The 14,817-nt window shown below is 44.8% G+C and overlaps 1 protein-coding gene across 2 annotated transcripts in view; it reads left to right on the top strand.

Moving 5' to 3' along the window:
* The first annotated feature begins 2,242 nt into the window (after positions 1-2,242).
* LOC106599208 (protein jagged-2) overlaps positions 2,243-14,817 on the top strand; it is a 28,670-nt gene continuing 16,095 nt past the window's right edge. For both annotated transcript variants that reach the window (XM_014190333.2, XM_014190331.2), the window contains exons 1-3: positions 2,243-2,554; positions 3,144-3,464; positions 9,590-9,650. In XM_014190333.2, coding sequence (XP_014045808.1) covers positions 2,486-2,554; positions 3,144-3,464; positions 9,590-9,650 — 451 coding nt within the window. In that variant the 5' untranslated portion in view covers positions 2,243-2,485. The remainder of the gene's footprint in view (positions 2,555-3,143; positions 3,465-9,589; positions 9,651-14,817) is intronic.

The raw sequence follows: 14,817 nt of genomic DNA, 5'->3' as shown, positions 1-14,817 counted from the left end.
AGACATGAAGGTCAGTCAATGTGGAACATTTCAAGATCTTTGAAAGTTTCTTCAAGTGCAGTCTCAAAAACCATCAAGCGCTATGATGAAACTAGCTCTCATGAGGACCGCCTCAGCAAAGGAAGACCCAGAGTTACCTGCTACAGAGAATAAGTTCATTAGAGTTAATTGCGCCTCAGATTGCAGCCCAAATAAATGCTTCACAGAGTTCAAGTAACAGACACATCTCAGCATCAACTGTTCAGAGGAGACTGCGTGAATCAGGCCTTCATGGTCGAATTGCTGCAAAGAAACCACTACTAAAGGACACCAATAATAAGAAGAGACTTGCTTGGGCCAAAAAACACGAGCAATGGACATTATTATGTCCATTGGTCTGATGAGTCCAAATTTGAGATTTTTTGTTCCAACAGCCGTGTCTTTATGAGACGCAGAGCACGTGAACGGATGATCTCTACATGTGTGCTTCTCACCGTGAAGCATGGAGGAGGAGGTGTGATGGTGTAGGGGAGCTTTGCTAGTGACACTGTCTATGATTTATTTAGAATTCAAGGCACACTTAACCATTATGGCTACCACAGCATTCTGCAGAGATACACCATCCCATCTGGTTTGCGCTTAGTGAGACTATAATTTGTTTTTCAACAGGACAATAACCCAACACACCTCCAGGCTGTGGAAGGACTATTTGACCAAGAAGGAGAGTAATTTAGTGCTGCATCAGATGACCTGGCCTCCACAATCACCCGACCTCAACCCAGTTGAGATGGTTTGGGATGAGTTGGACCGCAGAGTGAAGGAAAAGCCGCCAACAAGTGCTCAGCATATGTGGGAACTCCTTCAAGACTGTTGGAAAAGCATTCCAAGTGAAGCTAGTTGAGAGAATGCCAAGAGTGTGCAAAGCTGTCATCAAGGCAAAGGGTGGCTACTTTGAAGAATCTCAAATATAAAATCTATTTTGATTTGTTTAACACTTTTTTGTTTAGTGTTAACTCCATATGTGTTATTTTATCATTTTGAAACAATGTAGAAAATAGTAAAAAATTAAGAAAAACCCTTGAATGAGTATGTGTGTTCAAACTTTTGACTGGTACTGTAAGTATTCAGACTCTTTACTATGAGACTGTTTCCATTGATTATCCTTGAGTTGTTTCTACAACTTTATTGGAGTCCAACTCTGAAAAAAACGAACTCAGTCCAGCTTTAAACTTACTCTTGAAAGTTGTCATAGTAAAATGCACATGGTGCAATTTCGAAATTGGTTAGTGCATCATCAGTTCCTGTTGTCATGTTAGTTATTGCATTTGTCCAGATCAACTTGCCCATGTCAGCTAAAGTTTTTATATTTAGGTTTTTTAGGCCATAGACATTGTTGTAAGTTTTTTTGTCACTCAAATATCACATTAATACACATTAGACATATATAGAATTGCAAGACAATTTGCTTTAAAATGGCAAAATGTTCTTTGCACCCCATGACAAAATGTGTAGAATTGCAGGAACTAAGCTTAAAACCTGTAACATTCTCTCCACCAACAAGAGGGGTGTGAACAGTTTGTGTCATGAACAGTGCTTGCCCTGATAGAAATAGATGTTGTGCGGGAAGATAATGTTTTTAATTTATGTATTTCATATTCATTTTTTCCCCTGATTTTTCAGGGAGTGCTGCAGCTCCCTCAGCACCCCTACTTCCCGCGGCTATGTATATAGCTGAACCCAGTGGTCCTGCAACATAAACAGTAGAGGGTGCTGATAGACACGTGTTTCTCTATTTATGTGTAAAATAAGCTGGCTACTCAGGTGTCCTGTACCTGCATCTTGGACCACTCTCCACATACTCTGGACAGCAATGTCTTGTAATTGTAAATATTGATAATTGATTCAAGCCACGTATATAATGTCAGACTATTTTTGCAACAATCAACCACTGCACTGTAACTTTGACTTTATTCTGTAGCAACATAAGGCAAGCATTGTTTGTAAAAAGAAATAGTCAGGTATAAAAACTGTAGCCTAACCTTGAAAAGGAAAAATAAACAAATATATGTGAAGACAAACTATGTTTTCTGATCATAAATGTATCAAACTCGGGCATAATTTGTATGACACTCCGCCCCCCGCCTCTATGGTTGTCTCGTGGCGGTTCCTCAACAACTGTTTGAACCAAGACTTTGTGAATGGTTTGTTAAGCTGTCAATCAAAGAGTCATCACTGGGCTTTGCTTCAGCGTTCAAACCGATCGCTTGCCTTGCTGTTGAGTGATTCGAACGGTGGGGGAAAGTCGTGTGTCTGGATCAGCAGTACCCTGCCTCGGGTGTCCCTAGTACGCATTTTATGTTACTCTTCATTCGGAGATATAGTAGGGAATAGATCACGCTTTCACATCGTGCATGCTAGGAGAAGACGATACATCGGCGGTCAACGGCAGTTTCCATGAAATAAGTACATTTTTCCTAATGTTAGACTACACTAATCAAACAGAGACATGTGGAATTGTATGTGGATTTCGAATTGCCTGTCAATAGTGTGTGTTCTTCTGACCGTGTGGACTGAGGTGAGAACTTTTTTATTTTAATATTGTCAGATTAAATTAATTGATCGGCAGTTGGGCGAGTGGCTCATGCAGACAACGAGGTCTTATTCATTTTGTAAATTCAATTTTTAGAATTCCATTCCTAATTAAATTACGTTTTCGACAGTTAAATCATGTGATCTTGGAATTTCTAGTTTGGAGCGTCCTTATGGGTGAATTCGTTTTGCATTATTTTTGCCCTGAGTCATTGCAATCAGCGTAATGTAATGTATCGACAGTGTTCATACCTGGGTTATAATTTATAATCTAGGTATTATCAATCAGTTTTCATGGGTAAAAATGTGATATTTAAAAAAACATACATTTCTAGTATAAAGCAACATTAATAATATCAAATAATTATAAATTAAAAACACAAATTTCCCAAAACCTCTTCACTTACTAGAAATGGATCTAAAACCACTTTGTTCATAGCCTACTCAGCCTGAAACAACTAAATTTTAAAAAAAATAAATAATGTTCAAGTGTGCAACATGCTTAATCTACTGTAGATTACTTAAATACTTTACGCGCTTCATGTATTTATTTTCTATTCAAATGTTATTTATAGGTGTCCCAGTCCTCGGGCTATTTTGAGCTGCAGCTGATTGCAGTACAGAACGCAAATGGTGAGTTGTCGGACGGGGACTGCTGCGACGGCGAAAGGAACACGCAGGATCTCCGCTGTAGCAGCGATGAGTGTGATACGTACTTCAGAGTGTGTCTAAAGGAATACCAAACGGATGTCACGACCAAGGGCTTGTGCATCTATGGAACTGGATCTACTAACGTTATCGGTGGAAATAGTTTTCAATTTAAGAGCGCCAAAAACAACCAAAACCGAAACAACGATGGTGGAAAGATCGTCATCCCATTCCAGTTCGCTTGGCCAGTAAGTTGACGATACTTCATTATTACAGCTGTTGATCCACCGCATAAGGCGTGCTATTATTCATTGACTCATTAGTAGTCAAATATAGTCACTAGCCGAGTCCTAACCGGATGAGTCTGTGAGCGTGGCATCTTTATTGCCAGTGTCCACTTGGCGACTTTGGAGACCACCTCTATGTGTAAGACTTGTCTGTGCGTAATAAGGTGCTAAATGTTTTTATCATGTACAAAGTAATGGTAGAAATGGCCTTTACATCATGTCTAATGTCATTGTTAGAGCTCAGTTGGTATTCGGCCTAGTGCATTCCAGAAAAGCGCACATGATGTGCATAAACCTGTGTTTATTTTACGCAGAACGAATGTCAAGAACACATACACTTTTAACTCGTAGCAAATTACATGTATTAAATGTGGTTTAGCTTTGGTTCTGTAAGTCAATGGCTACACGTGCCTTTCTCCTAAGGTCTGAACATCGAAATTGCTCGACACAGTACAATTGCGCACATGGTGGTTGCAGTCATTCATTGGTGCATCATCACAGTAACCTAGTAGTAATCTGACTATCATATCTTTGGTTGGTTCTACACAACAGAGATGGGCCTACAGTCCAGCAACATACATGGACACTCGCAATGCATCAAAGTGATGTTGAACAAATACCTCTCCTCATAAACAAAATGTCTTTGCTCATTTTGGAAATGTGAGGATTGTTGTATGTTTGGTTGGCTGTGTGACCTATCCATTCATCAGTCCTCATGGTCAGCTGTCAGCGAGAGGGAAAGATGGAAGTAGTAACCTGGGGCCCATGGCAGATACAATTACCACTAAGTTGTGTGTGACATAGGGAGTGGATATCAGTGTCACCACTACTCAAACAAACGAAAATCCCAGAAGATCCCTATCCATCTAGGCTTGGGGATGCCTTTACTTCTGGCCTCTCAGGTTCACTGGTCTGCCATCATTTGGTCATTGTCTCTCTATTCAGCGGGTCAGTATTATCCTCTATGTACACAGGACGAAAGAGAAGATTGTGGCGCTGAGAGAACCCTTTTAAGTTTTCTATTGTTGTGATTGGCCAGTCAAGGGCATATTAGTGGATGTGCTCATCAATGTTCTGACATTGGCCTCGAAATAGTTTTTAAAAGTCCAGAAGAAGGTAATGTTCTCTCCCATTAACTACTGTAACTGTAGCAGCATGTCATAACCATTCAAGTGTTGTGCACTTTTAATGTTGGTCCTAAAAGCACCAGGGTGTGCTGAGCTGACCAGGTAGTATTTCCTGTGTTGATGAGGAGGTGACTTTGGTTACTGCAGTGGGGGTGTTTTGAGACCACCAGTAGGGCACAGCAGCAACCTCATACTCCCCAACACTACAGGACAGCTGCAGTTGGTTTGAGGCTTTCTGTCAGATGCTAGGAGACGCTTTCCACATGTATTTTTACATGAAAAATAATTGCTTCCCAGTTTACTTTCAAAGCAAATGACAGACATTTGTGGTAAACAGCATGTACAGCATACTGGCAGGCCTATTCTGTTGACTGATAACCCTAATAGAGTTATCAAGGCATGCCTTGTAGACTATAATGGCATCACCGGTTGGTCAGAATATCTGGGCCACTAGCTCCTGATATGAATTAAAGAGAAAAAAGCTTTTGTTCTGTCACTCAATGATCATTTCTTCTTCGTGGTTAACCCCTCAGGCTGTTTGGGTCTTTAGTGACATCTTTCTCATGAAATGGAGTGAGGGAGGGATGGATGCTTGTAAAGAGAGAAGCTGCCTCTTCTCTTCCCTCTGTGAGGATCCTGTCACAAGGGAGAGGTATTTTTAGGACCCACCCGGCTCTTCAGAGTCACTTAATTTGCTCCCTGCTCCTCCTTATTCGTCGATGTGTGGTATATTGAGAGGCAATCTGTCCTCCCATCACCCCTATGGGAGTAAATCAAATGGACCCCTCTATCCCTGGCCATATTTCTTCTTTCACTGTAAAAACTCTGTCAGCTTTGATCAGGCTGTGCTTGGGTGCTACAGAGGTAGAATTTTGGCTTAGACACATGGATTACCTTTTCCCTTCTGTCTGGTTAACTATCATGTCGTACAGTGGTGCATAACTCAGGTGCATAAGCATGACGTCTCTGGTTTCTTGGTGCTGATGCTTAGTATGTTATTACACAGCCAGTTATTTTCATTTCCACCTGCCTCCAGTACCCCTTCACATGGTTAGTGGAGCTCAGCTGGAGCCAGCCAGGCCAGGAGGACTACAGCAAGGCCCCCCTCCCTCCCTCCCTCCCTCCCTCCCTCCCTCCCTCCCTCCCTCCTCCCTCCCTCCCTCCCTCCCTCCCTCCCTCCCTCCCTCCCTCCCCCTCCCTCCCTCTGCTGCTTTGTGTTCAGGGCTAATTAAATCCTAGGCTTTATGTATATCATTAACTGAGACCTCACTCTACACACCACAGCTCTCTCTCCCAATACTTGACATCAGCAGCTGCCCACTGTAATGTCATTGTATGGCTTTTGAATGCACCTTTGTCTTATACCTTGGTGGTCAAATATTATGGCAATTTGTTTTCAGGTTGTATTTTTGATAGTTAAATGGTTAGGAACTCAGGAAGGGTGTTGTAACACTGCTCTCTCCTCTGGGGTGAAGGAGGTGAGGGTTCATCCACATCAGGGTTTCTCAACGATTACAACATCAGGAGCCTCTGTCTCAGTTAGTAGCCTTGTTACTCAACCCTTGTTGTTGTAGGGAAGTGAGGGAACCCCGGTACATTCTGGATTTATCTCCAATTTATCATCCAACAGTCGTCGTGTGTGTGTGTGTGTGTGTGTGTGTGTGTGTGTGTGTGTGTGTGTGTGTGTGTGTGTGTGTGTGTGTGTGTGTGTGTGTGTGTGTGTGTGTGCTAATTGCGTGAGAGCCTCAGTTTGCCAGTCCAGCGTACATTAATAAATGTTCAGTCTTATGATTGACATGCGAGCATAGGCCTACATGCAGTGATTCCCAGTGATTAGGGTCTAAAAGTCATGCCCTAGCTGAGTTTCCGCTGCTGTGCTGAATAACTTGGGTTATCCCAACATGAAATATCAGTTTTCCGAGCCCTTGGGAGAAAAGCAGGCTTCCCCTTTGTCACAGTCTTTCAGGCCAAACAATGAGTTTATACCTCCACTTTTGTCTGCATGTATTGTGTTATTTATAAAAACAAGTGGAGAGATGGAGAGAGGGAAGATGGCAGCCGCACTGGGCAAAATGTCAGGAGTGGATTGGAGAGCGTTTACATAAGGCCTCTCTTGTGTTGCGCTCCGAAGTAGGCCTGTGACATATCTCGTGTTCAACGCCTCATTCTGGTGTTGGGTATCCTGTTTGAAGTGAGAGGCTGTCGGCAGAGGACGCTGACTTACGGCTGCATTGGTGACCATTACATGGTCCTGGGGAAACAAACAACAGTACTGCTCTGTGGAGAGTGGCGGCAGTTCTACAACTACAGGTAGTGTGTGTCACAGAGGAAGAGGGTATGTCAGGCTTAGTCTCTATCAGGATATCATCGTGGGCACTCGCTACTATTTCATATACTGTATGTGGAGTTTGAGCGTGGTGCCATTCTCCAGAAGTTCTCAATGTTTGTCATCTTGGTGTCAGAATAATCTGAAATGTTCAATTTAAAAGATATGTGTGTTAATCACTTGAGGATAACAAAAATAAGTTGTATAAAAAAAAAAATGTTTTCCTGTTAATAAATTGTGAAAGATAACCTAAGACCTACTGTACAATGTGGAAAGCTCTTTTCTAATGTGACTGAAGGAGACCCTGAGAAATAGAGTTTCAACAGCTTGGCTGAGAAAAATGAACTGGGTCATTTTGGTCTTTAATGGAAGCCCATGCTATAAAAGGCTTGATTGGATTCGTTTTGATTTGATTGCGGAATGAGTAGCCCGTGTATGAGTATCATGTGGAGGGTGTTGCTTAGGAGAGGCCTTCCTCAGAGCGGGGCTTTTCTGTTAATAAGGTGCTAAATTAGCCAGCCTCACTATACCCTACTGGGTCCTACATGTTTTATTCATTTCAATATCCTAACAGGTGTGAGATGACAGGTGTTGCTGTTTTTCCCCCTCTCATCTCAATTCTACTAAAGTTGTTAATTGGGTGTTAAAATGATGTCGGCCTACTTTCTGTGAAACCCTATTGCTATTAGTGTTAAAATAGAATGTTGAGTTATTTTGATGTCGTTTTTATGTAGTTAAAGCAGTACCTATGTATTTGCAGTGTGTTAGGACACAGGCGATGGAAGGGGGACAGTCATTTATTCATTGAAGTGAAGGCAGTGAGGAGTGGGCTAATGAAAACTCAAATCCCTCTGACTCCTATAAATTGGTTAGGAGGTGTCAAGTATCTAGTGCTACGTCTGCTGCCCCTGCCTGGTCCATCAGGTTACACTACAGTCAGACAGACACTCCACAGCCCCAGCCTCTGCTCCAGTCTCTCCTCAAGGACATATACACACAGGGAGCCCATCAGTGAGTCAGAGCCCAGAGAGGATTCTGTCTGGAAGTCAGTCATTGTGACATTTCAGATTGATTAAAGATAGATTGATTAAGATATTACACTGTTATTATTATGACTTATTATCAAAGATGACACCTTTGGGTTCTCCAGTCTCATAAATCATATTTGACTGACAGGGAAGGGGATGGGAGGCGGTAGTCTGATTTGTCATTCACAGCCAAGCCTTGTTTCCCTGCGAGAGTTATTGGAGCCTGGCTGGGCCAGTGGAAGTGGGGAGACTAGGGAGGCAGGGGAGGACAGCAGAGGGGCACGGAGGCAGCCTCTCTTTGTGTCACACCCTCCACTGTGCTTTTCATGAAGAACACTCATTGTGTGATTTCATTTAGCTCTGATGGCAGTAGATGGAGTATAACAATGTATTGTAGACTGAGTATTACATCACCGACTCTGGTGATGAGCGGTTCTAGGTGGCTCAGGTCTTGACCTTTGAGTACTCTGTGGCAGTGTGAAAGACACATGCCTGTGGTCAGAAGGTGCCTCCTCATCCTCTCTCTATCCTGGTGACTGACTGAATCTTGAGAGATGGGCCATACTAGTTAGATGAATGCAGATTACAGTGACAGACAGGGTATGTGTAAAGAGACTAGAAGTGATGAAGGGGGACTGTGTCATAAGTCACTTCTGGGGGGGCGGGAGATGAAGGACTGGAACGAGACTCCTCTGCCTTCCACATACTCAGCAGTTTAGCATTCTTAGAAGTCATATTTGTGGAAGGTTTCGTCCAACAGCTTTGAGCATCCAAGAATCCAAATGACAGAAATGTTTGGCTCCTTTTTCACCTGTTTGAATGTTCTCATTTTAAGTCAGAGGAGATTTTTGGTGAATTTAGTTCAGCTTTGTTTCGCTAGTTGTGGCTGTGCTCGGTGTTTTTGAGGTTGACGTCATAAAAGGTTTCTCTGGAAAATTACAGACCACAGTCTACACCCCTCCCCCCCATGTCTAATCTGACCAGTGTATAATTTACCTCTCCAACCTGGACCTGGGGCATGGGAACTCACATCTGCTGGACTGGCCCCAGTCACTTGACAGAAAGCCAATTCCTTTCTGGCTTTGCTGTGCTGATACCCTACTAACTCCCCAGGAGTTTCAGTTGTAGTAAGCCTGCTGCTGTTAGATTTTGTATTGTGTCAGTATGTGTACCTTTCAAGGAAATGATATCACTGTACAATAAGTACAGCAGCGAGTCTTGAGCTAACAGCCTAATCACCTGTGTTATATTGGAATGTGTTCAGTGCCAGTCGGTGGTTCAAAGTAGATGTTTATCCCCACAGTAGTTGCACTTGTTAACTAACCTCAGGCTGATATCCAGCTAATCAGTGACATCAGTGTGGGAACCAGAGTTATTTTCCCACCAGCAGCATCCAGATTTACTCACAAACTGTGTGTGTGCGTTATCATCATCATGTGTTCCTTATGTAATGCATTCCACATTCTGTAGGAATTTGCATGTGTCTGTCTGTCCGTGTATGTTTGTGTCTGTCTGTGCGTCTGTCTGTGCTTCTGTCTGTGTCAGTGTGTGGGGAGTATGAACTCTAATAACCCCCTGGTGATCCCCTGTGTGTCTCCCTTCCAGGTTTCGTACACTCTGATCGTGGAAGCGTGGGACTGGGACAATGGTACACACAGCAGCAGTGGTAAGTACAGTAGGCTTCAGCTTTCCAGGTATTTACTACCACATGAAAGGAGAGCCGGCCAGGCCTCAGTGTCTCCCATGAAAATAAGTCATTATGTTAGGGGTGAGGGACGTATTTAGAAGTGACAAGGGTTCTACACTAACTTTTTCCACTGGTGGCACTGGTGCTACATACCTTTTCAGTTGGTGGCACCAGCACATGATTTGGTGGCACCAATTATTTCTATATATTTTTTTACATAATAACTAATAATGACCTGGCCTGTGTTCCGTAATGTGCCTGCATTTCAAACAGAACCAGGCTAATAATGACTAATCATCTTTTAAACTAGCACACTGATGAAGTCTGTCCATGTGGTAGCTAAGTTAGTCTCGCCATTTCTGATGTTGAAGAGTTTTTGAGGGGTTAATGTATCATGTTTTAGAATGAAAAAGCGACCAAAAAGCGGGTTCACTTTGTAATGGGACACTTTGTATGGAAAACCAAGTGGAAGCCAACATTTAGATGTTGTCTTGCTCATAATAACCGCACATGGTTTTACCAAAACAAGCACAACCAACAAACTAGCGCAAAACCCTTCAATTGAAACAGTGTGAAACAAACGAAAACTCTTAAATCTCTCATAAAAACGGATCAGAAATGAAATCACGGAAGCAGTAGAATTTCTAAACCATAACTTCAATGACTTTTCAAGGACCAAAGAGCGTAGAGGTGAGATCAATGGCTTACGTAACCTGACAAAGCCTTTGTGTTTTTCCAGCCAGTAAACATGTGATACACACCAATCCAAGATGCTATAACACACTCCTGTTTTCAGTGCTGTGTAACTTAGCCTTGAGAGTCAGCTCTAGATATTCACAGGAACAATGCATCTTCACACAAAGCAGCTTCATAGCAGCACAAGAAGAAGAAAAGTCCCCAATGCAAAGCCCAGGCTCTAGATTGAAATGGACTGTCAATTTGAGCCGCCATAGACCAACCACCCCAAACAGACCCATACAACAACCAGCTCACCTCTCTGTCTGTGTTTGACCCCTCAACATGCATGTGCACGATGTCAGGTCAGTCTGTCGGCTGTAATCCCTCCACTCTCAACTCCGCTCACTTTTAGTGGTGGTAAGTGAGCGCATCAAACCTTTGTCTCTATAAGTCACAATGATTTATAACACATGTTTAATCTGTTGATCTACACAGCCCTTGTCTGGGATGCTGTGCATTCCTATGCTGCAGGCTGGCCGTTCATATTGCCAGGCTAGTTCCCACCCAGCTGGCCTGAGGGACTGTTTGTGCTCCATGTCTCTATATAAAATCTGTGAGCACATCACCTCGTTAAGCCATTAATTATGGACCACAGCTCTTTTTTTCTTTCCACTGATGTCTGTCTACTAATTACCGTCCCAGCAGCTGCTGTGCTACTGCACACCACTTCATTATCGCAGCCTGGACACTGACAGGCAGCCTTGACACTCTGACAGCCCTACTGCTGCTAAATTAGCCTGGACACAATGCCTGTTATAGGGCGCCTCTGGACTAGAGGTCTTCAAGGGTCCAAAAAGCTTTCCCCACTGCCCCGATATAAATAAATAAACGGAGACCCGTTCCCAATAGAACAAGGACAGTCGACCTGTTCTGAAAAGCCCTGTGGAAAAACAGACCCAAACAGACCCATGCTGGTTCGGATCCCAGAGACCCATTCAGATCTGAGAGTTGAGCGAGAGAAAGAAACCCCCAACTGGGCGCTGCCAGCGACATCAATAAACAAGTGATATTGGCCAAATGATCCACAATTACTGAGGTGTCCTTAAAAAGTGCCTATAACAAATGACAAAACAAACGTTTCATTGTGCTTCAATATATAGCATATTAAAAACGGTAACGCTTATTGTTTTTTAATGTCCTAAAAAAGGAATTGTCCACCTCACGGATCAGCTGTCAGAGATTTGAACACTAAATGCATCAGGGCATTGCATGACTATAGGCCTAAGCGTATGATATGAATATTTCAAAAATACATCTAAAGGAAGAGAAGCCTAGCCCTAGAGAGACCGAGAGAAAGATGGAGGTATAACGGGGCTATGTTACTTATCCTTTTCACATAGGCTACTATTATACAGATAGGCATACAACAGGAGGCTAATTCATACATTTTCTATCAGAATATAAAGATAAGCATTATATTGTTAGATTAAAGGTGTAACTCTGGTACACCTAAAACATTCTTCCTCACCAAGTTAAACTGTCGGGAGATGGTTGGAGCGCCGGTGCATACTGCCTTCATAGGGCTGCAGTAGCTAAGCCTAAACAATAGCCATGCCACACCAAACCTTCACACAAGTTTCTGAACTTTATTAGGGTAATATCAAAAGTAAGTCAAGTCATTGTTTACAGAGAAAATATGAACAGGTTGTTGTATTGCTCCCGAGTGGCGCAGCGGTCTAAGGCACTGTGATCGGGAGTCCAATAGGGCGGCGCACAATTGGCCCAGCGTCGTCCGGGTTTGGCCGGGGTAGGCCGTCATTGTAAATAAGAATTTGTTCTTAACTGACTTGCCTAGTTAAATGAAGGTAAAAAAAATTGCTGCATTAAATTACGTTAAATAAGTAAAGTTAGAAAATTGCATCAAACCTGAATAGTGAGTTACACACAGTCCATTTGACCGCACCAACATTCTTCTCATCTTTGTCCACCCACGGAGGACATTCCACTTGTCGGCTTCTTTTCACTATACACTTTCTCCTTTAACTTTCATTTTACTTCAATGAAAAAGGCCTCTATCTTCACAATCAACAGTAGCCAAAGGCCAAGGTTCCTTTCACTCGCTCTCTCTCTCCTCAGCAGCAGGCGCACGTGAGGTGAGAGGCCGGAACCAGTTTCAGCTATCCATTTTATTGAGTTGCAATTGGCTGACACATAACGAGCTCACAACGTTCTCACCACCTCATACATTAAGTTGACAGAGGACGGGTCCAATTTGGGCTAGTCGGTAAATCAATTTTAATTGCACATACCTGAGACGCGTAGCAATTATATGAGACCCACCCAGGTCCCTGGTTGGATCTTGGAATTTCAGGTCTGTTGGACCCGTAAAGACCTCTACTCTGGACTGCTGCTGAGTTAGCTTGGACACACTGATAGAACAGGCAGCCTGGACCCCATGCTGCTGAGTTAGCTTGGACACACTGATAGAACAGGCAGCCTGGACCCCATGCTGCTGAGTTAGCTTGGACACACTGATAGAACAGGCAGCCTGGACCCCATGCTGCTGAGTTAGCTTGGACACACTGATAGAACAGGCAGCCTGGACCCCATGCTGCTGAGTTAGCTTGGACACACTGATAGAACAGACAGCCTGGACCCCATGCTGCTGAGTTAGCTTGGACACACTGATAGAACAGACAGCCTGGACCCCATGCTGCTGAGTTAGCTTGGACCCCATGCTGCTGAGTTAGCTTGGACACACTGATAGAACAGGCAGCCTGGACCCCATGCTGCTGAGTTAGCTTGGACACACTGATAGAACAGACAGCCTGGACCCCATGCTGCTGAGTTAGCTTGGACACACTGATAGAACAGGCAGCCTGGACCCCATGCTGCTGAGTTAGCTTGGACACACTGATAGAACAGGCAGCCTGGACCCCATGCTGCTGAGTTAGCTTGGACACACTGATAGAACAGACAGCCTGGACCCCATGCTGCTGAGTTAGCTTGGACACACTGATAGAACAGACAGCCTGGACCCCATGCTGCTGAGTTAGCTTGGACACACTGATAGAACAGGCAGCCTGGACCCCATGCTGCTGAGTTAGCTTGGACACACTGATAGAACAGACAGCCTGGACCCCATGCTGCTGAGTTAGCTTGGACACACTGATAGAACAGACAGCCTGGACCCCATGCTGCTGAGTTAGCTTGGACACACTGATAGAACAGACAGCCTGGACCCCATGCTGCTGAGTTAGCTTGGACACACTGATAGAACAGACAGCCTGGACCCCATGCTGCTGAGTTAGCTTGGACACACTGATAGAACAGACAGCCTGGACCCCATGCTGCTGAGTTAGCTTGGACACACTGATAGAACAGGCAGCCTGGACTGCTGCTGATGTAGTCCACAGCGTGGCTGTGAGCTGTATTAGTTTGAGAGCACTGTATTGGTTTGTAACAACTTCTATTTTTTAGGCCTGGGCAGTGAGCAGTGGGTTGGATAGGGCTAGTGGGTTGAGTAGGGCAGTGGGTTGGATAAGGAATTGGGGGCAGTGGGTTGAGTAGGGCAGTGGGTTGGATAAGGAATTGTGGGCAGTGGGCTGGATAGGGCAGTGGGCTGGATAGGGCAGAGGGGGCAATGGGTTGGATAGGGCATTGGGGGCAGTGGGCTGGATAGGGCAGTGGGTTGGATAGGGCATTGGGGGCAGTGGGCTGGATAGGGCATTGGGGGCAGTGTGTTGGATAGGGCAGTGTGTTGGATAGGGCAGTGGGTTGGATAGGGCATTGGGGGCAGTGGGCTGGAGAGGGCAGTGGGTTGGATAGGGCAATGGGTTGGATAGGGCAGTGGGCTGGATAGGGCAGTGAGTTGGATAGGGCATTGGGTTGGATAGGGCATTGGGGGCAGTGGGCTGGATAGGGCAGAGGGGGCAATGGGTTGGATAGGGCATTGGGGGCAGTAGGCTGGATAGGGCAGTGGGTTGGATAGGGCATTGGGGGCAGTGGGCTGGATAGGGCATTGGGGGCAGTGGGCTGGAGAGGGCAGTGGGCTGGAGAGGGCAGTGGGCTGGATAGGGCAGTGGGCTGGATAGGGCATTGGGTTGGATAGGGCATTGGGGGCAGTGGGCTGGATAGGGCAGTGAGTTGGATAGGGCATTGGGTTGGATAGGGCATTGGGGGCAGTGGGCTGGATAGGGCAGTGAGTTGGATAGGGCATTGGGGGCAGTGGGCTGGATAGGGCATTGGATAGGGCATTGGGTTGGGTAGGGCATTGGGGGGGCAGTGGGCTGGATAGGGCAGTGAGTTGGATAGGGCATTGGGTTGGATAGGGCATTGGGGGCAGTGGGCTGGATAGGGCAGTGAGTTGGATAGGGCATTGGGGGCAGTAGGCTGGATAGGGCAGTGAGTTGGATAGGGCATTGGGGGCACTAGGCTGGATAGGGCAGTGAGTTGGATAGGGCATTGG

This window comes from Salmo salar, chromosome ssa01, assembly GCF_905237065.1.
Source record: "Salmo salar chromosome ssa01, Ssal_v3.1, whole genome shotgun sequence".
NCBI lineage: Eukaryota > Metazoa > Chordata > Actinopteri > Salmoniformes > Salmonidae > Salmo > Salmo salar.
The sequence above is the reverse complement of the archived record's forward strand: the minus strand, read 5'-3'. Positions and strand labels throughout refer to the sequence as shown.